Genomic DNA, 23,518 nt, shown 5'->3' on the forward strand with positions numbered 1-23,518 from the left:
CAGTTTACTTTTCCATGTCAATGTCGGGGAAGGGAACCCCCGTGAATACCAAGGATTTCCTGTTTGTAGCTTTTGGGTTTTTTGCTTTTTTGTATGTTGACAGCTGTTTCAAAATTTGTTACTTTTTCATCAAAGTCCAGGACTCAGTGCTGCTTGCAAATAACTAGAAAAAAACTCCAAAAGCCTCGCTGAGAAATGCAAAACAGAGTACCATTCTCCATCATATTTATATTTTTGCAGAAGGCCATTACTTGATTGGGTACATGACTTTGCTCTATTCAAAATGCATCGGAGAAAAAGTATGGCCTTTCAGAAACTACTTTTTGCTTAGCCTTATCCTCTGTTTATGATCATGAGTCACCATATTGTATTATCCTTTGAACTCTTTCTCCCCGTATGGTGGTGAAGAGGCTTGAAGGGGGGAGATCTGACAGTGATCCCTTGTCATCATGAGAAATGGGTTACTGTGCCTGCACAGGGAACTTCCGGATGGATTTATTAGCTCCTCTTTTGCGCCCCTCCCTGCCGTGCATGTGCTCCGTGCCTTTTCGACCGCTGATGTGTTGAGACCTATGGTTTATTGCTTCTCTGTTTATAGTGGGGGGGACACATTACTTTGGACAGATTTTCAGTGTTTTGGACTTCAGACTGTGAGTTGACTATTCTTAGGCTTTTGGACTTTGAACTTGATTATTATGATTCCATGGCTTTGCCATTGGAAAAGACATGGCTGGGAGGAAAAAAAAAAATTTAAGCATTGCTCTCAGTGTAGGGCTAAACTACCCTCAACTGATAAACATGATCTCTGTTTGCTCTGCTTGGGCGAACAACATGTCCCAGCTTCTTGTAGGATTTGTAGATCCTTTTCGAAGCAGACTTTAAAGAATCGCTCATTGTGCCTCAGGGTGGCGCTGTATGGAGACGCTTTGCGTCCACTAACGCCAAGACTGGAGTCGACACTGATCTCAGGATCGACACTGACGTCAACATCTACCTTCTCGGTGTCTGCCCCAGGGTCTGTGCACACACAGTCTCAAACCCTGAGGGATGATCTTGAAGAAATTGTCTTCAAAATGCCCAGGTCTACCAACGCTGGGCATAAGAAGCATAAACGACATCATGTTACGTGGGATAGCGATTCACCGCCTCTTGAAAAGCACAAATCAAAGTCGACTCACTTGTCGAAGACGCTTTTGCCCTCGACGGTCCAGTATCAACCACCTCTGCCATTGTCAGACCCGTCAATACCATCAACTAATATAACAACACCCTCTGGGCCATTTGTCCCACCGTTGGCATTGACGCATATGGTGACATCTACACTTCTATCGGTACCCACAGTGAGCTTAACATCGACATTGATGTTGACACCTAATTTTCCAGTGCCATCCACATCAGTCACGCCCCGACTTCCTCGATGTCGTCTTTGATACTGAGATTCATTGTACATTCATTGTACTCACTTTGATACTCTTCATTGTACTCAACCAACCTCTCCAAGGACTACTGTTGTTCCGCAACTGTACAAACCATTGCTGCTTTCTCCGGCGAGAACGCCTCTGAAATCGCTGTTGTTGCTGTTTGATACCAGTGATGATGCCCTTTTGGATCAGAGGACTGCGAAATCCCTGTTGAGTGAATTGGATTCCTCCACAAGTATCCCATCGGATTCCACGTTTCAGGGGTTCCTAACGAGAGGTTTGGATACAAAGGTTGATGAAAAAGAGGATGTGCCTCCTAGGACCCCCTCAATGTATTCTTTCGCAACAGGAGCCAGGCCTTCATCTTTCCAGGTGCCAACGGTAGTCCCACCTGCTAGTACTTCAACGTGGAAACCAATGCCTACATTTGTTCACCCTCAACAGCATGTGCCTCAAAAAGACCCCATGCATGTATGCAGTTTTCATCACAACTTCTCACCGGCGGCACAATTAGATTGGGCAGAGTTCCAATTGTGGAAGACGCAATGGCCTTCTTCCGCATCAACCAGTGGGCACTGTTCAACAATGAGTACCTCCGGTACAACCTTTGGTGCCTTTACCTCTTAAGTCCTGTGGAGCATCAGTGGTTCTGAGTCAATGTGTTCATACTATGCCTTTGGATGTGCCCCTGGCACCCATGGAGCCACCACTTCAGCTGCCTATTGCACCCCTTGAAGCAGTTCCAGATCTGCCTCCACCCTCATGTCCGGCGGAACCACTGACCCCAGGTGTGCCCTTGGAGTCCTCTGATGACTCATATGATTCTTCAGAGTCCTCAGATACAGACATGGAAGGGAACGATGGTACCCCATAAAATCCTTTGGATCCTCCTTCGGAAATTCCACTGAAGCCATCTACTTCTCCAAACGAAGAACTGAAATCATACACCAAGATGATTCAGCAGATGGCAGAAATGCTGGCCTAGAGGTCGTCAAGTGCCCTACTACTGGCCTCGAAGACCCCGTTTATAAAATGATGGCAGCTGTGCAATCTACGCAGCCTATTGCTCTGCCGATGCTGCCAGTCTTTATTAAGGCAGCTAAAACTGCATGGGATGTGTTGTAAACAAACACGCCTACATCAAAACGTTTAGAGACTCTATATTGTATAGAGGATGAAGATAATTCCTATTTATTGAAACTTCCCCGTCTCGAATTCCTTGGTTACAGACTGTGCATCTTTTAAGTCCGGCCAGCGACATACTACCCCTTCTGATAAAGAGGGTAGGAAACTCAATGTCCTTGGGTGCCACGTCCAATCTACGGCCAACCTTTCTATTCACATAGCGAATTATGCAGCCTGCATGGCTCGCTATAATTATTGTCTTTGGTACTCCTTGCGTAAAGATCTTACCACATTGAAGCCAGAGACTCCAGAAGTTTGATGAAAAGCTTAATAAATCAGGTGACCTCACCAGACAACAATCAAGCACTTTCAAACACTTGGCAGAGATGAGTCTACCTGTAGAACAGGCCTGCTCAACTTCAGCCTTCCTGCAGATGTTGGCCTACAATTCCCATAATTCCTGGCTATTAGCTGCTGTGGCTGACAATTATGGGAGTTGTAGTCCAAAAACAGCTGGGGGGCCTAAGCTGAGCGGGCCTGGTCTAGAACAATGACCACTGCAGTCTCCTTAGGCGCCATGCCTGGTTGCGATCTACCACGTTGCATAATGTTATGAAAGATCGGATTGAAGATCTTCCATTTGATGGACAGGGCCTTTTTAGCGAATCCACGGATGCAACGATAGAAACACTGAAAAAGCCCAAATTTACAGCCAAGAGTTTCTCGACTGCTGCTGCCTCGACCCAAGGCTCTTCCCGTTATCCGTCCAATAACTGTCAACATTCCGGTCTCACGTACCAGGACTGCAAGGACTATAGGAAGCCTTTTAAACCATATAAAAAAAGGGCTATGCCCAAAGAAATAAAAACCCAAGGCCCTCGTACTGGCAAGGACAGTACCAAACAATCTCTTTGATCTCGGAGACTGTCCACTGACTGCACCATCATTGCCGGCCAACGCCTTAAACACCAATGTAATGGCCGTCAATGGCATGCCTTCGATACCAACTTGTTAGTCACCCAGTGTCATCAGATTGGCCAATCATGTCTTGGCATGGCACCAGATAATATCTGACTAGTGGGCAGAGTTATGAATTTGAAAACGTGGTTACACTGGTTAACACTGGTTAACACTGGTTATGCTATCGAGTTCATAACTCTGCCAAGTTTTGAGGGTGTAAAGACTACTCCCCCAACCCCGTCTCTGTGGCAAGAAGTGCATGTTTTGTTGGGAAAAGGTGTGATAGTACATGTGCGGTGGACAGATTGACTGAAGGGGTTCTACTCATGCTATTTCCTTGTCCCCAAGAGGGACGGAGGACTCAAAGTGATTATGGATCTCCACAGCCTGAATCAACATGTGGATACATGCAAGTTCCATATGACAATGTTGCAGGGAATTCTTCAGCTCCTAGCCAAGGAGGAGTGGCTTGCCACGTTAGATCTCAAGGATGCGTATTTTCATATCGAAATTCAGGACAATCACTGGAAGTTCTTGAGATTTGCAATAGGAAATTTAGCGTTCCAGAACAGGGTTCTACTCTTTGGCTTATCAGCAGTGCCGAGAGTCTTCACAAAGTGCACGTCAGCGATCATAGCTTACCTACAAACGCGAGAGATCACTGTATTTCCTTTCCTGGACGATTGGCTCTTGGTACTCTGCGACAAATCGGAATTGGAATCTCAGATCCAATTCATCCTACGACTACTGAAAGACTTGGGAGTCCAAGTCAATTGGGCCAAATCCAAGCTCCAACTGGGCAGATCAATAGACTTTATAGGGGCTGACTTGGACACTCAAACAAAAAGGGCCTGTTTGCCTCTCGACAGGTACCAGCAAATCTACGCACTTGTGTGCCTGTTCAAGCATCACCCCCAACAACGGGCTGATCTGATTCAGACACTGCTCAGTTTAATGGCTTCATGCAAAGCTACGGTCCTCCACACTCGTTTATAAATGCGTCATCTTCAGTTGTGGTACCTGCAATCGTTCCGCCCGAACATTGACAGTCAAGGGATGCTGCTAGACATTCCCCCACAAGTTCTTAAGTCACTGAGGTGGTGGAAAGTGAGGAAGAACCTTCTGAATGGAGTTGCTTTCGATCCTCCAACCCCGACGCAGTGTGTCATGACAGACACCTCTCTGAAGGTTTGGGGAGACCATTGCGGAGCCCATCAGGTTCAAGGTCTGTGGACAATGCAACAACAAAATATGCACATAAATTTCTTGGAATTGTTGGCAACTTACCTGGCACTCAAGCCCTTTTCTTCCTTACTTCAAAACACAATTGTGCAGTTACAAATGGACAATACCATGGCGATCACTTATGTAAACCGGCAGGGCAGCGTGGTGTCACACTCCCTGTGTGCTCTGAGCACCCAGTTGTGGAATTGGTGCATATCCAAGAACGTTTTTCTCATTGCCATCCACATCAAGGAAGTGGGAAATGTCTGGGCGGACGACCTCAGCAGGGCTTTCAGGAACCAGCAACATCACGAGTGGGAACTGAAACAATCGTGCCTAGATCGTTTGATAGAAAGATGGGGCATTCCTCAGGTGAACATGTTTGCTTCAACCACAAACCAGAAAATTCCACGGTTTTGTTCCAGAGCGGGCATTGGGCCTTTTCAGCACCACTGGGGGAAATGCTTCCTCTATATGTTCTTTCCTCAACCCCTGATCAACAGGGTGGTGAGCAAGCTGATGCAGGACAATGCACGAACTATTTTGGTGGCACCCTGGTGGCCTCACCAGCCATGGTTTGCATCACTACTCAGACTGACAGAGAACGAGTATTGCCACCTTCCACTGGACCCCGATCTGCTGTTGAGAGGCTGGGGGGGGGGATATTACATCCATCCCTTCCGCCATTACAGCTAATGGCATGGAAGGTCGGCTATTGAAAAATATCTTTCTGAACTCCCGTCGAGCCTCCACCAGGAAGAGCTACGCAAGTAAGTGGAAGTGCTTCATAATTTATGCAAGCTGACATGGGTTCCACCCGTTCAAGGCCACTAGTCAGGTCTTGTTATACTTAACCAGCCTGAAAGAAGCGGGCTTAGCTAATGTGTCTCTGCTGGTCCACCTGGCCGCTATTTCGGCGAAGCATAAAGGCTGGCAAGGTCATTCTGCCTTCTCGCATCCAATGTGCAAGAAGTTCTTGCGGGGCGTTAATAACTTACCCCCAATAAGACACCCAACTGAGCAATGGAGCCTATCTCTAGTCTTGGCCTCCCTGATGGAAGCCCCTTTTGAACCACTTTGTGAAACAAGCCTACGTTACTTGATGCTCAAGACCGTCTTTCTAATCGCTATCACTACTGCCCGGCAATAGTGTAAGTAAATTAGCTGCCTTAAGGGCGGATGCACCTTATACTCCATTTTATCCTAAGAAAGTAGTTATGCGTACTGACCCCGCTTTCTTACCAAAGGTAGTTACTGATTTCCACTTGAATCAGAACACTGTGCTTCCGTCCTTTTTTCAGGAACCTGAAACACGATTAGAGGAAGCATTACACTCTCTAGATGTAAGGAGATGCCTCCTGTATTATCTAAAAGGAACAAAGCATATTAGATGAACTAAGATGCTCTTCATCTTATTCAAAGGCAAGAATAAGGGCCTGTCTGTGTCTAGAAAAAGACTGTTACATTGGTTGGTGAAGCTCATTTTCCTAACGTATAAGTTACAGATTCAACAACCTCCTAAGCTGATAAAGGCTCACTCCATGAGAGCGCATGCTACTTCCGTTACACATTTATCTGTTCTTCATTTTAAGGACATATGTGCAGCTGCTACATGGTCTACACACGTAACTTTCATAAAGCACTATGCCATAGACTTATGACTGGCGGCAGAAGCCAACTTTGGAAGAGAGGTACTCAAGAGAGTTCTTCAGTAGTGGGTGAAACGGCTGCACCCTCCGCCATGGAGGTAAAAGCTGGCTAGTCACCCATATCTCATGATGACAACAGATTACTTCCAGATAAACAGGTTGCTTACTTGTAACCTATGATCTGGAGGTGATCCATTGTCAGTCATGAGACTTGCCCGTACCTCCCGGCTGCAGCATTTTGGGCACAGGACTGACTTCCCTACTTGGTCACTGAATCACATGACATGTGGATTGTCTATCATCAGACAGATCTCCAAGAAACTGAGACAAAATGGTGCCCAACTGCCGGGAAAAGGAAGGCATGGAGTACTTGCACGGCAGGGAGGGGCACCAAAGAAGAGCTAATTAATCCATCCGGAACATCCCTGCGCAGGCGCAGTAACCCATTTCTCATTACTGACAACGGATCACCTCCAGATCATAAGTTACAGGTAAGCAACCTGTTTTTCTGAGATAAAAAGGAGCTGGCAGGGAAAGGTTAAGCTCTACTCCCACCTGCCCTTCCTTTGCTTCTGATCTTTCTTTCTTTCTTTCTTTCTTTCTTTCTTTCTTTCTTTCTTTCTTTCTTTTTTGCTTTAAGTTTTTATTAATTTTAACAATATCTAGAAAATCTCATTACAACCAATTAAACAAAAATTGACTTCCAGCTCACCAATCAGCGCGAATCACTAACTATACAATTAACCCTTGCTATAATAATTCAAAACATATATCCTATATCTTACCAAACTCGATTTTAGTCTACTCAACCTGCTAATATTACTAAATTTCAAACCCTGTTGAAAAATCAATATTAGGAAAATATTTCTTTAGGTACAGTAAGAATGATTTCCAATCTTCTTTAAAACCTTCCAAATTTTGCTTTCTTATCAGTACTGTAAGTTTTGCCATCTCCGCATATTCCAAGATTTTTATCAGCCAATATTCTTTTGAGGGCAGTTCATTGCCCCCCTTCCTTTGCTTCTGATTTCAGCCACTGAATGCTGCTTTTTATGAATAATAAACAAATATCTTGATGGAAAAGGTGCACAGAACTCTGTGTAATGTGTAGTTTGAAGGCCTGTATTCTGTAGAGATACGTGTATAATTAGCCTTTGCATGTTCATAATGAGGTGATTTTAACTGAAGAGTTTACTCTTTAATAAAACAAAAACACTTTGCTCTTACCTGTCTTTGTGTAACAGCCAATTTTGCTGCTCTGCTGAGGCCCAGAGCTTTTTCATTAAAATACTTCATGGTATTACAGTAAATTAGTATGGCAACATCATATCGAACCAGATACCACACTGTTCTCCCTTTTAACCTATGGGCACTCCCCATGGGAGTGGGGAGCTCAGTTTATAGCTCGGGGACTTGCATGGGAGTTGAATAAATCCTTTAGGGAAAATGTACAAAGGCTTCTTGTCAGTCCAGCTAAAGTTGAAATGAACCTTTGAAGGCATTTTTCTACACTTAGATTTTATTTGGAAACAAATCAATTTAAAATTCTGTTCATCCCCATATTTTCAGGGCGAGTACTGGTTGATTAGGAATGTGCATGAACCACTGTTGGAAATGTGGTTCGAGCACCTTTTGGGACGGGGGGCCAGGAGCTTTAAGAAAGAGAAGAGCAGGTCCTAACTGCTCTCCACCGCTCTGTGCAGCTTCCTGCTGGGGGCGGCATGCATCCCAAGAATCCCCATTCTGCAGCAGCATGCACTTGGTATCCATGCATGCGTGGGCACAATGTGCATGGTGACACTGTGTGGGGATCCTTGGGTTGCACTCCAGCCCACAGTAAGCTGCATGGGGTGGTGGAGAAGAGGTAAGGACCTGTTTTCCTGTTTCTTAAAGCTCCTGGGCCCCCTTTCCAAAATGTGCTCGTATCGTGGTTCCAACTGTGGTTCATGCACATCCCTAGTTCACAATGATGTAGTCACACATCCAAATGTAAACTAGGTTGGATCCTGCTTAGCAAAGAGATGTTCACTACCGCAAGACCAGCTCTCCTCCCCTGTTTGAATGGGGTGGAGATAATGTATGCTACTTATCAGTGATGTCATGGAGATGTGCCAGTGGCATTTTCACAATCACATTCCAGACAGCACTTCAAATGGGTGAGAATCATTATTCCCAGGAACAACATATTGTTCTTTGAGTGCTGGCAAAAATTATGGTCCCCCAAACAGATGTGCATTCTGGAGATCTCTTGATCCTATCCAGTAAATAGGCAAGACTGTCTGGATAGGCCCTTAGCACAATACAACTTCATTTCAGTTGCATCTAGCAGCACTGTTATATTGATTCTATAACAATGTATGTTTCTGAAACTCTGTTGCTTGCTATCCATGAGAGTGATGTTCATTCGTCTGCATAATCCATCATAATCCTTAATGAGTCTGACTAGTTCTTTTCTTATATTCTATAAGGATTTCACACTTTACCTCCATCTTCATGAAATGCAAATTGTTGCTGTTGTTTGGGACTGCATGGTCTCTGACCTACCATCTGTTTAGAACAGGGTTTTTGGGGGGGGGGTGGGGGTTGGCAGGATTGTTTTCATAGAGATAAACAGGTAGATGAAGCATTGTTTTTTCCCTAGGACTGAATTTTAAGTTAGGTTGTTGTTGTTGTTGTTGTTGTTTTTGAAAGGCAAAACTTAAAAAAATCTATGTAATTCACCCTTTCCCCTTGAATTGGGGTTGTTTATACATAAATAATATACAGAAGAGAAATAGCATGCACTTTATAGATCACACAGAATGAGTAATTTAGCAGATACAGTATGTTATTGATTGCAACAGATCAAAAACAGGTATGTTATTAATTCCTCCTTAGATTCTTTATCATGCAGTCAGCTACCAGATACGCCCTTCAGAAAAAGGAGAGGACATAAATATCTCCAAACCTACCAGTGTAATCAAAACAGAGTCTCCTTCAGAGGTAAGCTTTTAGAACACTAACTTTTCCGAATTACATTTGGCTTTTATTTACCTGGTCATTTGTCCTAAGACAGCAAAGAGATGAGTTAGAAACTCCTAATTGTTGAGTGGTTTTCTTCTTTTCTGTTTTCATCTGTGCCCTCCCTGTTGTTTAGTTTATTCTTTTAGCCCATCTGTCTCTTAGTTTTCCTGTTTTCAGAGTCACTTTCCCACTCTACCTGTCCTCACAACTCATGGTGCCCTCCTGCCTTTTGTACGGTAATTCAAAGACAAGACAAACTTCTTTGGTTTTTGTAGAACTGTGTTGTTTGCAAACATTCTATGGTTGTCAGTTTACCCCCTCGGTGGCAAACACACATTTATAAGTATTTATTATTGTGTTCTGACTTCTCAGTTATCATTTGGATGTGATTCTGGTTTTCCAAGGTGGGGATGTGGGGAGATAGTCAAAGAAGTCTTTGATGGAGCCAAGGACACAGGATTAAACTACAAATCTCAAGACATTTTATTTATGATCCTTTTCTTTTCTGATACCTCACGATAACTAGAGCAGTATTGTCCATACAGGGCAGCTTTCACAGTTGTGTATGTATACCTAATATGCAAGCCCTCAGTCACTAAGTGCACAAAACTACCCAGTGTAAGTGATCAGGCCTGCATTTTTCCAAACTCTGCCTGAGCTGGTTTGAAAAAATAGTATGTACCTCTATTTTTGATAGAAGAGCTACATTATGAGGATCTATGCCACCTGATCTATTCTGTTGGAATGGCCTTTATCCAAAATTTGATGGGACTGTGGGCTGAATCTTCCCTTTACAAGAAAAAGTTACAAAACAGAGAGCAGACATGCTGTTGATAATACATGGATGGCAAAACCGGTGAGGGGTAGAGTAAGCTACACTTTCTTAGGGAGTTTTCTTTGTATTTGAGACTTTCTTCTCAAGACCCTTTTCAAAGAGCTGTGCAGAAGAGAAGCATAAAATGCACGAAGCTGCTCCATAGTGAGGTATGCTGCTGATCCATCAAGCTCAGTACTGTCTGTAATGACTGGCAGCAGCTGTCAAGGGTTTCAGACAGAGATCTTTCCCCATCTCTACCCAGAGATGTTGAGGATTTAACCTGCAGCCTTTTGCATGTAAAGCACAGGCTTCACCTCTGAGCTAAGATCCCTCCTCTACACAATCCTTCCTCTCCTTGCTTTTCAAGTATCCAGATCTAGCTGCAGCTCTTAAATACATGAATTTTTAAAAATGTTGTTTTACAAATGTTTGGTTGCAAGTATTTCCTTGTGAAAGCATACAGTGCTGTCTTCTTTATCAGTTCTTCTGAAATGAATATATTGGAGTAACAGTTGAGTTTATCCAAATCAGTTGATGAAATCATGGTGGAAGAAGGGCCTAGTAGTATGGGGGAAGGGAGGAGAATAAATGTAGGGTGTTGGTTTGTTTTTGGTGTGGAATCTCGACTCTCTCTTTGATGTGGAGTCTCACAAGGATTAGTGTGCATCTCAAAAGGTAGGTGTTAATGGACTTTTAAGTAAGAAATCACTTAGGATGCAATAGAAATTGTTAATCAATCTCACTGTTTCCTACCCTGTGGTTATAGCCCAGAAAATACTTTGGTATGTCTGAAGTCCCATTTTATGTAAACACTCAAGAATCTTTGGGTATAGCCTCGCTTTCATTTTCAAGAGTGATCTGGCAAACACAATGAAGGAAGCTGGTAGAGGTGAATGTTGTGGAAGAGAGCAAACAATTTAAGAACTGCCTAAACAAGACGACTAGAGGTTGGAGGGTTCCTTGGGAATAAGAGTTTTAACAGTGATCTGTCTACAGTGCATATTGCTCAGCAGCATTGCTTCAGCACTGCAGTGGTCATTGGACAAGCTGTTAGCCTGAAGAATTTGAGTTAATCCCCTGCCCCACTGTCACTGTAGAAACTTGTCTTTGGGATCTGATGACTGAACTTTTAACCACAGTTATTTCCTATATCCTCTTGCCCTCTGTTAGCCATGAATAGCATTGTGTCTTTACTGAAGTTAATGCTAACTGTTGAAATGAGACTCCTAGCAGTCAGGTTCCAAAGCTTTATCTCCGGTGCCACTGGAACTCTACTACCTCTGCAAACCTGACAGACTTAAACATTTCAGCACAAGGGCACCATATATGTTGTAGCATACTCTGTCAGCTCACCCTACAGGCCAGTCCCTTCTTACCTGGGCCTATAAAGCCCTCATCAGCTTGAGTAGAAGCTATTGACTTCTCTAGAACTCAACCAGACTGAACTGCTTGACAGTTGACGGAGAAATTCTGAGAATTCTGGGTTTGTTTAATGAGCAGTGGCCAAGCCGTCCATCAGGTCCAAACATTTATTGATCACAACATGCCAGGTGTCTCTCTTCCAAGAGCACACGCTCAGGCTTTTTGGCAAGAGTCTTTTATATTGTTTACAGGCTATAGGAATGAATACAGAGCCTATCAGAGGTCAAAGTTTCATGGTATACACAATCATACTAGTAGAAGCAAAATAAAGCTCAGCCATTGGTAGACAAGGTGAACCAATTACAAGGCAGAAACCAGCAATAGTGCACCAATCAGCTTTAGCTGTGCTTATCCCTAGTCAGGCAGGGCAAGGGATGGTCAACAGGTGCTTATCACTAGCCAGGCGGGGCAGAGTATTGTTTTCAAGAAAAGGGGCCTTGTTACAGCAGGGTGCAGAAACTTGTGACCTTTAGGACTTATGTAGGTAAAACAACTAGGTGAAAGGAGATAATGGAATTTTTCTTCATCTCTGTGCCTGTCATTGCAGCTTCCAGCTACTTGATTAACCCTATAAAATTATGAGCTGAGATTATGAACTAGAATTCTGTTGAGATGGTGTCCAACCTGTGGATTTATCTCCAAAATAGTTTCATAAGAGATATGCTCCAACATTTTATTGAGAGTTTAACAGGAACATTTCATCTGCATTCAAATCAGTAATGTATGTACATAAGCCTGTTCCAGTTAGCAATATGTAAGTTGCTTAATCATGTGGATGTCTAGCTACTTATTTTTCTCAAACACTTTCATTACTCAGTAGTCAAGTATACCTTAGGGGCAAAATCAGAAAGTAGTCATTTCAATGCTTAATGCTTATATACATGCATTAAGTTGAGGCTTTCAGTGTCTCTGGAAACTGAATGACTGTTTTTGCAGAATGCCAATTCCAGAAGAGCAGCATGAGGGCCAAAATCTGCTGTAGCTCCTTAGAGATCAGCTTACTCTGAAATGACTACTCATAAGTAGAAGCCAGCTAAATTTCATTAGAAGTAACAACGTTGTCACACCAATTGCAGACTGCTCTTGCCCTGAAGCCGCTGCTTTCAGGAAAAAGTGGTGTTCTGTGGGGTTAAAAATGTCTTTCCTTGGTCAAGAAGTCTTAATGTCAAACAAAGCAGGTAAACTTCAAGACTTTTATTTCTATTTAAAACATGGATAAAATTAGCTCCTGTAGATGATTGCTTTCTTTCTTTAAATACATCTCAGTGCATATTTTTTGCCACTTATTTTCTAAGCAGACTAGAAATTTTGCCATATTTTGCTCAGCATGCAGTCTCTTCAGCTACGGAGGCAAAAACTAAAATGTCCAACGGATTGTTCAGCCGTTGGCAGGAAGTCCCCTCTTTATTATACTGGCACAGTCGTTCCAGTGTAGTTAAGATTCAGTAATCCAAAAGCCTTCAGGTGAAAATGAGAGTTAAGTGCAATTTAAGGTGCCCATCTTAACTTCTGTGTCATATAAGCTGTAAAGACTTTGTACAGTCTGGTATATGATGATGGCTTTAGAAATGAGACTCCATGCACCCACATTTTGCCTTGGTCTTTCAGTTGGACATTAGGCTGGGGACAGTTGCATGCCAACAGCCATTTAACAGGTGCAGTTTCCCTGATCACTTCATAGAAATGCCCCTGACAGATTTGTGCCTAACGGAAGTCTGATCAAGGCAAGATGTGGGTGCATGGAGCCTCATTTCTAAAGCCATAATCATATACCAGAATGTACAAAGTCTTTACAACTTATATGGCGCGGAAATTAAGATGGGCAACTTAACTTAGAAATCCCATGCTTTTTAGGGCATGAGTGAAAATGTAAAGCATCTTAACTCTCATTTTAAACAGAAGGTTTTTGGATTACAGAATTTCCAGGCATTTTAAAACGGGAAATCTGATTGGGGAAGTTTACCCAAACCACAAGGTAAAACTTCCTGATGTTGAACAAGAATAACTGTGTAAAACCTTTAACTAAGTGAAAGTCACACTCCCCCACCCCGCCTGAAAAAAACACAATTAAATGAAATTAGTGGATTCCGTAATAGTGGCAGTGTGATCCCACCTCATGGTTATTCAGCAGTGAATAAGGACACAACAAGTAGCAGGTAATTTGTGTTCACTTTAAATCTCTACTTCAAGCTTGCAACAATCTCAAAACTGCGCAGGCGCATCTCACACTTTGTTAAAGACACTGGTCCAAACGGACGTGGCCAGTGTCCCTCTGGTCTCTGCCCCCAGGGGAGGGCAGGGAGAAGGGAGGACTGCTCCACCCCCACCCCCTGCAGCCACCCCTTGGCTGCGGTAAGAAGTTTTTTAAAAAACATGGAGGTTGGTGGAGGAGGTTTCAGGGGGCCTCGTGCGTGGGGGGGGGCTCGTGCATGGGGGGCTCGTAGCTGGGGAGTCCGGGCACCCAAATTATCTTGGTGTGCCCCTGCTCACACCAAAGATAATTAAAATTAACAAATGATTTCACAACCATGTTCAAAATTACAGATTATCTTCCAAGCAATTTCCCATAAACTTCACAGTTCTCTTGCTTGATTTAATTTCCTTCAGTATGGTGTTATCAGCAAAATAGTGTAAAAGTTGCACATAAGTCACGTAGACATTCACATATACAGGCAGAGGCGCACATGCACCCCTCACCCATTCCAGCGCATTACTCTTCCTGGTCCTAGCAAACCGACATTCCCTGCTGGCTGCCCTGCTCAGGTGGCCTCAGCACATTTACGGACTCTGCACTTGTGTGGAGGCCCTGGGGGTAGAGGACAGAGCAGCCGGCAGGGAATGCTGGCTTGCCGGGCCAGGGCAAATGGCCTGAATGTGTGTCCGAATGGATGAGGGGCATGTGCTGGAACAGAACAATGGGTGAGACCTTCCCTGCTAGCTGTCCCACCCCCAGGGCTCAGATGGCCACCTACAATTTGCCTTGATCAGAGATGCATCAGGCAGAAATTCATCAGGGACATCTCTAGGAAGTGATTAGGGAAGCTGCACTTATTAAGAGTCTGCTTGGATGCAACCCTCCACAGCCCAATGTCAACTGAAAGACCAAAGCAAAGTGTGGGTGCATGGAGTTTCATTTCTAACGCTGCCATCATATACCAGACTGTAAAAGTCTTTACAGCTTATATAGCACGGAAGTTAAGATGGGCACCTTAACTTGCAATTTCCATTCTTTTTAGAGCACAAGTGAAAATGTAAAGCATCTGGACTGCTGAACACACACAAGCGCACACACATTCTGAATATATAGGATTAAATATAGATATATGGAGAGTGAGAATATTTTCAATTACTCTATAATCTTGTTGCTACTATTCATAATGAAAGCTTCACACTTAGGCATTCTGTTGCATACAGAAGTGTTACATTAAAAATATATCATAGCACATTTTTAGTTAACAATGTCTTTCTACCCTATAATTTCAAATCATCATAATCAATTTTTTTTTTAGCACTTAACATGTAGCTTTCTATCCAAATGGGTGAACCAACGACATTGGTTGAAATGTGATGCTACACATGCATTTGTTTCTTTAGAGTGGTCATAACGACAGCAGTGAGCTGACTTCAGGCTTGGAGGATAGACTTCATTTTTTTATTAGAACCCCAAGGTCAAGCAACCAGAGCCAAGCAGAAAATGGTGTCTGGGAAGGCAGACATATGCCTAGAATCAAGGAAGAGGATACCTCCTGAGTAAATGCTCAGGCCAGAAACTTCCTTCCGAGCCACAAACTGAGGTTACTGTCCTTTTTGTACAAAAAAACCACTCTTGGGTCCCACTCTTGGTGGTGGGGGGCCACACACATTTGCTTGTTTCTGCAGCTATTTTAGGAAATGTGGGGTGAGGAGAATCATTTTGTTGTTGTTAAACGGTTGAGAGTCAGAAACCCTTGCCAATCCACTGCAAATTACCCAGAGATTTATCAGTAGATCCCAATCTACCTTCTGCCCATCTCTGACTTACTACATTATTAATTGCTATCAATAGGTATATTTCTGTGCTTTCCTTTGACCACCTCCCCTTTTCACATGGTGTTCCAGTTGACATAATCTTCTTTGCCAGTGTCATGATTCGGCTAATAATTTTGTGGTGGTGATAGGGTGTTTTTCTACTATAGTGAAACATTTTAACTCATCTCGCTACCATTGTCAAAAATATTTTGAAAAAAGTTCGTGAAAAATTAGGAATGGTATTGTTCGTTGTTGGGGGTCCCTTTCTAAAAATAATTGGTTCTTAGCTGAATGTACTAATAAAATTGCTGTGGTTTGGTAGAAGCGTCCTTATTCTGGAATGGCATTCAGCTTGATGCAAAGGATTTACCAAATAATTGAAAACAATTTTTCAAATAACTAGAAAATATATTTTTGTATGTATGCACAAACTTCCAAATGTCACCTTATAGATATAGCAACCTCAAGGAGCTGAGAATGAAGCTCTTGTACTTTCTGTATTCTGTAACTTATGACCTAACCTTCCTTCCACTCACTGCTGGGTGCCATCTTTTTGTATAAAATGGAATGAAGCAAAGCTCTAGTAATTACAAAATTTATGAGAATAGATTAGATGTGTGTTCTGTTTTGTTTCTAATCGGCATCTTTCTGTCAGCTTTTGAATGCTAGTGTGTGTTATGAACTTGGAGCACGTTGCTAACTTTCATTCAAGTGAGAAAATGCACTTTTCAAAATACTTGCCGTGCTAAACTCAGTGTTGGAGCATTAACCATGCTTCTGTTTCTCTGTAGCAAAATGTGTACTTATAAGAAGTGTGATAGTTGAAGTTGCTTATTGGCCCAGGGTGTCCTTATGCCTGTTTTGTTTTTTCAAAGTGTTGCATTTGGCAGCTTGCATGTAACATTTTATGTGGGTTATGTGTCGTATAAACTCACAGGTTAACACCAGCATTTCCCCTAGTCAGTCTGCTGACCTACTACAGTGGACCACAGCTAAAACCATGAAGGTGCTTTCTAATACAACTCTGACCACAAAAGCTATGCTGCATGCCATCAGTGATCGACAGTGGTGGAAGAAGTCACTGACTTACCTTCGGCCATTACATGTAAGATTTAAACCTTTTTTTTCTATTTGAGTTGCCTAGATAATCTAGGCCAGGGATTCTCAATGCTGGGTCCCCAGATGTTATTGGACTTCAACTCCCATAATCCCCAGCCAGAGGCACTGGGTCAGGGGATTATGGGAATTGGAGTCTAATGACAGCTGGAGACCCAACATTGAGAATCCCTGACTAGGCAACACAAGCATGCTGTGTGAGATATACATGTGCATGTTTATTACAGTACCTTCTCCCTTTGGATTGGATAAAATGTGGAGACTTCTAAAGAAAGCTCTTTTACGTTTTAATGTTGGGCTTCTCTTTCTTTTTGTCTTTCAAAGGGTCAAGAGTTTGGAGATGTATTAAAAAACACTTCTGGAGCAAATAGAGCAATAGAAAAGCAAGGCTGTCATCCATTTTATGAAACTCTGATAGATGATCCCTACCTAGCAGATGTAAGTTTAAGATACTTCATAGGTAACAAACATCTAAGAAAAGCGCCTTATGGCAATGAACAGTTGAGACAAATATTTAGCTTGAATACTGTGACTAAGCAATAATCAATAACTGGATTGTCACTAGATTATATTTGATTAGCACCAACTCTATCTATCTATCTATCTATCTATCTATCTATCTATGAAACGTCTATACCGCCCAAACTTTCATCTTTGGGCGATTAACATAAAACAATTAAAACACATATAAAAAGTTTAAACAATTTAACAATTTAAAACCAACCATAAAATTAAAACAGACAATTTTAAAAAGCTGGGAAAGCTTGGGTGAAAAGATGGGTTTTCAGATGTTTTTTAAAAATTGCCAGAGATAGGGCAGATTGTATCTCAACAGGGAGCACATTCCACAATCTTGGGGCAGTAACCGAGAAGGCCCGCCTCTGTGTAGCCACCAGACGAGTTGGTGGTAACTGGAGACGGACCTCCTCAGGTGACCTCAATGGGCTGTGGGACTCATAGTGAAGAAGACACTCTCTTAAAAACCCAGTCCTAAGCCGTTTAGGGCTTTATAAATTATAACTAGCACTTTATATTTTGCCCAGAACCAATTAGTACTCCATCGGCAAAGGAGTAATGTGGTCTCTCCGTGATGACCCAGAGACCAACCTGGCTGCCGCATTCTGAACCAACTGAAGTTACCAGACTATGTATAAAGGCAGCCCCATGTAGAGTGCATTACAAAAATCAAGTCTGGAGGTCACCAACAAATGTACCACTGTTTTGAGGTCGTTGATATCAAGAAACAGGCGCATCTGGAGTATCAGCCAAAGCTGGTAGAAAGCTACCCTGGCCACTGCCTCAAACTGAGAAATCAAAGAGAGGTGTGGATCCAGAAGTACTCCCAGATTGTTAACCTGTTCCTTTTGGGGCAGTGTGACTCCATCTAGAACAGGTAGATCAAGATCGTCTCTGAAGTTCTGACCCCGCACAATAAGTACCTCCATCTTATCTGGATTCAGCTTCAGTTTATTCATCCCTCATCCAGCCCATTACTGCTTCCAGGCAGGCATTTAGGGAGGATAGGCCAGCTCCTGAAGAAGTTGACATGGAGAAGTCGATCTGGGTGTCATAAGCATACTGGTAACACCCTGCACCAAATCCCCTGATGATCTTTCCCAGCGGTTTCATGTAGATGTTAAAAAGCACTGGAAAAGGTATGGAGCCTTGAGGGATACCATATGTAAGCTCAGATCTCGAAGAGCAACAGTCTCCAATCAACACCATCTAGAATCTATCCAAGAGGTAGGAGCAAAACCACTTTAAAATAGTGCCTCCCACCCTCAACACCCTCAGATGTTCCAGAAGGATACTGTGGTCTATAGTATCGAAGGCTGCTGAGAGATCCAAAAGGACCAACAGAGTCACACTTCCTCTGTCAATTCCCAATTGGAGATCATCCATCAGGACGACCAAGGCAGTCTCCACCCCATAGCCTTCCCGAAAACCAGTTTGAAATGGGTCTAGATAATCAGTTTCCTCCAAGACCGACTGGAGCTGAGAGGCCACCACCCTCTCAATTACCTTGCCCAGCCATGAGAGGTTAGAAACAGGCCTATAATTGCTCAACTCCGAGGGATCTAATGCAGGCTTCTTTAGAAGAGGTCTAATTATTGCCTCCTTAAGACAAGGAGGCATTCTGCTCTCCCTCAGAGAAGCATTTATTATTTCCACCAGGCCGTCTACAACAGCCTCCATGCAAGATAGAACAAGCCATGTGGGACAAGGGTCAAGAGAACAAGTGGTAGGCCTAACCGCTCCAAGCAGCTTGTCCACATCCTCAGGAGTCACAAACTGAAACCAATCCAGTCGAATCACATAAGAGGAGTTGTTGGACACCTCCAGTTCAGACATCAAATTAATTGTGGAGTCTCCATCTAGGTTGGCCTGAATCCGAGAGATTTTATCTGCAAAAAACATTTTACAGTCCAGCACAGTGGCCCACCAGATGCCACTGGAAGCCTACAGTCTGGAGTTAAGGGCATGTCCTCTCTCCTGCTGTTACTCTTTTGCAGCTGGTACTCAGAGGCATCCTGCCTTTGAGGTTGGAGGTGGCCCTCCGACTAGTAGCCGTTGATAGACCTCTCCTCCATGAAGTTATCCAAGCCCCTCTTAAAGCCATCCAGGTTGTTAGCTGTCACCACATCTTGTGGCACAAAATTCCACAAGTTGATTATGCATTGTGTCAAAAAAATACTTCCGTTTGCTGGTCCTAAATTTCCCAGCAATTAATTTCATGGGATGACCCCTGGTTCTAGTGTTATGTGAGAGGGAGAACAACTTATTTCTATCCACTTTCTCCACACCATGCATGATTTTATTAGACATCTTTCATGTCTCCCCGCAGTCGCATTTTTTCTAAACTAAATAACCCCAGGTGTTGTAGCCTTGCCTCATAAGAAAGGTGCTCCCCTGATCATCTTGGTTGCACATCACAGCGGGTAACTGATGAATCCAAATTCTGGTTCAAGGGAGGTGGGGCAGATACTCGTCCCCTCACAACCCTGAACAATTCCGCTGGGTGTGAACTCGCAGAGGCAATACGGGCAGAAAAGAACCGCTTCTTTGCCGCACATGTTGCCTTAGCATAGATCTTTAAATGTGCTCTATGTTGTAATCTGTCGGATTTGAGTCGAGTCTTTCTCCACTTGTGCTCTAGTCGCCCAGCTTGCCACTTCAGCCCCTGTAGATCTTCCGTATACTAAGGGGCCAATTTTGAAGCGGGTCGGAGGGAACGCTTGGGAGTAATCATGTCTACTGCCCAGGTGAACAAGTTGTTCCAATTTTCAACCAGGGCATCAACAGGATCTCCGGCAAAGCCAACATTGAATCCCTCCAAGGCTTCTTGGAATACTACTGGATCCAATAACCGCTTCAGGCGGACCATTCTAATAAGCCCCTTGCTCCTGCAGAGGTGGGAATTGGTTGTAAGTCCAAACTTAACCAGATGGTGGTCCGTCCATGACAATGGGGAAATCACAGGTGTCCCCTCCCATGGAACACCACCCTGATCAGAGTAGAAGACCAAATCAAGCGTGTGACCTGCAGAATGCGTCAGTCCAGAGACTGCTTGGGATAGGCCCATAGTTGTCATGGCCGCTATCAACTTCTGAGCTACTCCAGACAAATTGGTCCCAAAATGAAGTCCCCCATCACCAAAAATCTGGGAGACTCCAATGCGAGTTCTGCGACCAAGTCCGTGAGCTCAGTAAAGGATTCTGTTGGGCAGTGGGGCAATCAGTACAACAACAGAAGTCCCAATCTATCCCTGGTCCCCAAACTTAAGTACACACATTCAATTTGGTCTGATACTCTAACAGGGACACTGATGAGGGAGATGTTATCCTTATAGACCACAGCCACTCGACATCCCCACCCACGCCCCCTCACCTGCTCCTCTACAGAATATCCTGGAGGAAGAAGTTTGGACCAGACTGGACCACTAGCCTCCCCTAACCAAGTCTCGGTAATACATACCAGGTCGGCCATTTATTTATTTATTTATTAGATTAGGGGCACCCTCCCCTCCCTCAGTGATGCGTTTATGATATTAACTAGGCCATCTCCAGCAGTCTCCTTGCTAGATAGAAGCAGCCAAGTTGGGCAAGGGTCCAGAGAACGGGTGGTAGGCCTCACCACCCCAAGCAACTTGTCGACATCTTCAGGAGTCACAGATTGGAACTGATCCAATCTAATACTGCAAGAGGGATTGCTGGACACCTCCTCCATGGACCCTGCAAAAACAGTGGAGTCCAAGTCGGCCCAAATACAGGAGATCTTGTTTGCAAAAAACCCATTAAAGGCATCACAGCAGAGCGACCCCAGGGACTGATTTGAAGTAGAAGGAGCAGAAATCAAACTCCTCACAACCCGGGATAGCTCCGCTGAGCGCGAACCTGCAGCTGCAATGCACACAGACCAAAAGCTCTTTTTTGCCGCACGCACCGCGACCGCATAATTCTTCAAATGGGTGACATGCTGTATCCTATCAGATTCGAACCGAGTTCTCCTCCAGTTGCGCTCTAGTCGCCTACCCAACTTCAGCCCCCGCAACTCCTCAGTATACCAAGGGGCCATTTTTGCAGCAGGTCGGAAGGGACGCTTAGGAGCAATAATATCTACTGCCCTGATGAGTTCCCTGTTCCAGGTTCCCACCAGGGCATCAACAGAATCACCGGCTGCATCAACGTCAAAATCCTCCAAGGCCTTTTGAAATCCCACTGGGTCCAGCAGCCTTTTCGGACGGACCATCTTAATAGGTCCACCACCCCTGCAGGGGTGGATTGCGGCTGTGAGAACAACCTTAACCAGGTAGTGGTCCATCCATGACAATGGGGAAACCACTGGATCCCCCACCCACGGAACACCCCTCTGATCCAAACAAAAGACCAAATCAAGTGTGTGACCAGCAACATGAGTTGGTTCAGAAACTAATTTGGATAGGCCCATAGTTGTCATGGCCGCTATGAACTCCTGAGCCGCACCAGACAAGCCAGTCCCAAAGTGGATATTGAAGTCCCCCAGCAATAAAAGTCTAGGAGACTCCAACACCAACTCTGTGAACAGCTCCATCAGCTCAGTTAGGGAGTCACTTGGGCAGCGGGGTAGACGGTACACCAACAGAATCCCCAATCTATCCCTAGTTCCCAGCCGCAAAAATACACACTCGATATAAGTCAGCTGTCTCACAGGGGCCCTGGTAAGGGAAATGGTATTCTTATGGACCACAGCCACTCCACCCCCGCCCCCGCCCACATCCTCTAGCCTGCTCCACGACAGAATAACCTGGTGGGAGAAGCTGAGCCCACACAGGACCACTTGCCTCCCCCAACCAGGTCTCAGTTATACATGCCAGGTCAGCTCCCTCATCCATGATCAAATTGTGGACAATTTTGTTCTTATTCTGAACTGACCTGGCATTACTGAGGAGCAAGGCCAGACTCTGTGGGTCATTGGGGCTGCTCCCCGAGGCCTGAGAGTTGACAGCGCAGTTGGAAGTGGAAACAGTAACTAAGTTACTAATTTCCCTTCCCCTGTAACGGCCAGCTGCTCTGCCTGCGCCAATTCTTCTATTCCACAACACAACAGTAATAGCTGCCCCAGAAATGCTAAGCGCACTCCCAGCACCATCCCCCTCAAGAGAGCCCAAACACATATTTGATAAAGGCCTGGCACAACCCAACCCCCCAGTCCTCAGTCCCACCCTCGAAGGCCCAGCCCCAAAGGCCGGCCCCCTTTGGCGGCCCGATGGCTACGCCTTTGGCGAGCCTCCCTGCTTTTGAGCCAACAATCCCTGAGAGCCACACCTCTCACATGTAGCTCCCAGAACAGGCTCCAGGTGGATCTCCTCAACAGTCTGGGGGCTGGCAACCAGCCAGCTAGAACTTGGCAGCAGACAAGCAGGCTGCTCCCCGTCTGGGCTGGAAGCTCCACAGGAGGCAGAGGGACCAGTTGGTAAGTCCCTGCAGGCAGATGGAATGGCCTTGCAGCTCCTTGTCCCTGCAGGCAGATGAAATAGCCTTGCAGCTCCTTGTCACCTCTTGTCACTTTTCATCCATAATCAAATCATGGATGACTTCAGGCTTATTTTAGACTGATCTGGTATTGCAGAGGAGCAAGGTAAGGCTGTGTGGGTTGTTGGCAGTGCTCCCCGGGGTCAAAGAGCTGGCAAGACGGCCGGAAGGAGAGACAGCTAATAAATTTCTGACTACCCTTCCCCTGCTGACCTGCCAACGTTTCTTCTTCTATTCCCCACCACCATTGGGATAGCTGCCCCATAGTCAATGAAGGGCGCCCCCTTACTCCCCATCTCCAGATGAACCCAAACACATTTTAGCAACTTCAACCCAATTCCCAAACAGCTAAAACTGATTAAACAGAAGTCCTCTAGCCCTCACCCTCGTTCTCCCCCATTGTGGTTCCTCCAAAGGAGCAACCCCCTTTCGTGTCGCCCCTTCAGTTGCGGACCCGCCACCACAAGCAGCGTTCCTATAACACCCCAGGCTGAGCAGATAACCTGAGGAACAGCTGAGTCACTTAGGGGCTGGTCCCAGTCCTGCACACACTCCCCACAGATGTTACCTAGAGGCAGCAGACCCCCAGGGGAAGCAGGAGCAGGCAAGCAACAGCAGAAGGAGCTCCCAGGACCCACCATGTCTCTCACCCCAGGCAGCACTGTGTGGGAAGCAGATGGACTTCTCCCTCTCCTCCGCTGGGCTTCTAGCACTTGAGGTGTGGTAGGTTTTTAATCAACTCTAAAATAGCCACCTGTAATT

General features: G+C 44.6%; 1 protein-coding gene and 1 long non-coding RNA gene across 9 annotated transcripts in view; one reads left to right on the forward strand and one right to left on the reverse strand.

The window, feature by feature from the left end:
- The window catches only part of NBAS (NBAS subunit of NRZ tethering complex), a 304,433-nt gene that overhangs the window by 160,791 nt on the left and 120,124 nt on the right, over positions 1–23,518 (forward strand). For 7 of the 8 annotated variants that reach the window (XR_008313691.1, XR_008313692.1, XR_008313694.1 and 4 more), the window contains 3 exons: positions 9,257–9,361; positions 16,567–16,734; positions 17,070–17,183. Coding sequence is in view for 5 of the 8 variants with exons in the window: in XM_053285448.1 (XP_053141423.1) it covers positions 9,257–9,361; positions 16,567–16,734; positions 17,070–17,183 (387 nt within the window). In the remaining 3 variants the exon portion in view is untranslated. The remainder of the gene's footprint in view (positions 1–9,256; positions 9,362–16,566; positions 16,735–17,069; positions 17,184–23,518) is intronic. The other variant, XM_053285449.1, reaches the window with a different exon arrangement.
- On the reverse strand, positions 4,659–11,848 carry LOC128340409 (uncharacterized). Its single transcript, XR_008313696.1, has 3 exons — positions 11,576–11,848; positions 5,973–6,035; positions 4,659–4,733 (listed from the first exon to the last, which is right to left on the reverse strand). It is a non-coding gene; the product is annotated as an uncharacterized LOC128340409 (long non-coding RNA).

This window comes from Hemicordylus capensis, chromosome 1, assembly GCF_027244095.1.
Source record: "Hemicordylus capensis ecotype Gifberg chromosome 1, rHemCap1.1.pri, whole genome shotgun sequence".
Taxonomy (NCBI): Eukaryota; Metazoa; Chordata; class Lepidosauria; order Squamata; family Cordylidae; genus Hemicordylus; species Hemicordylus capensis.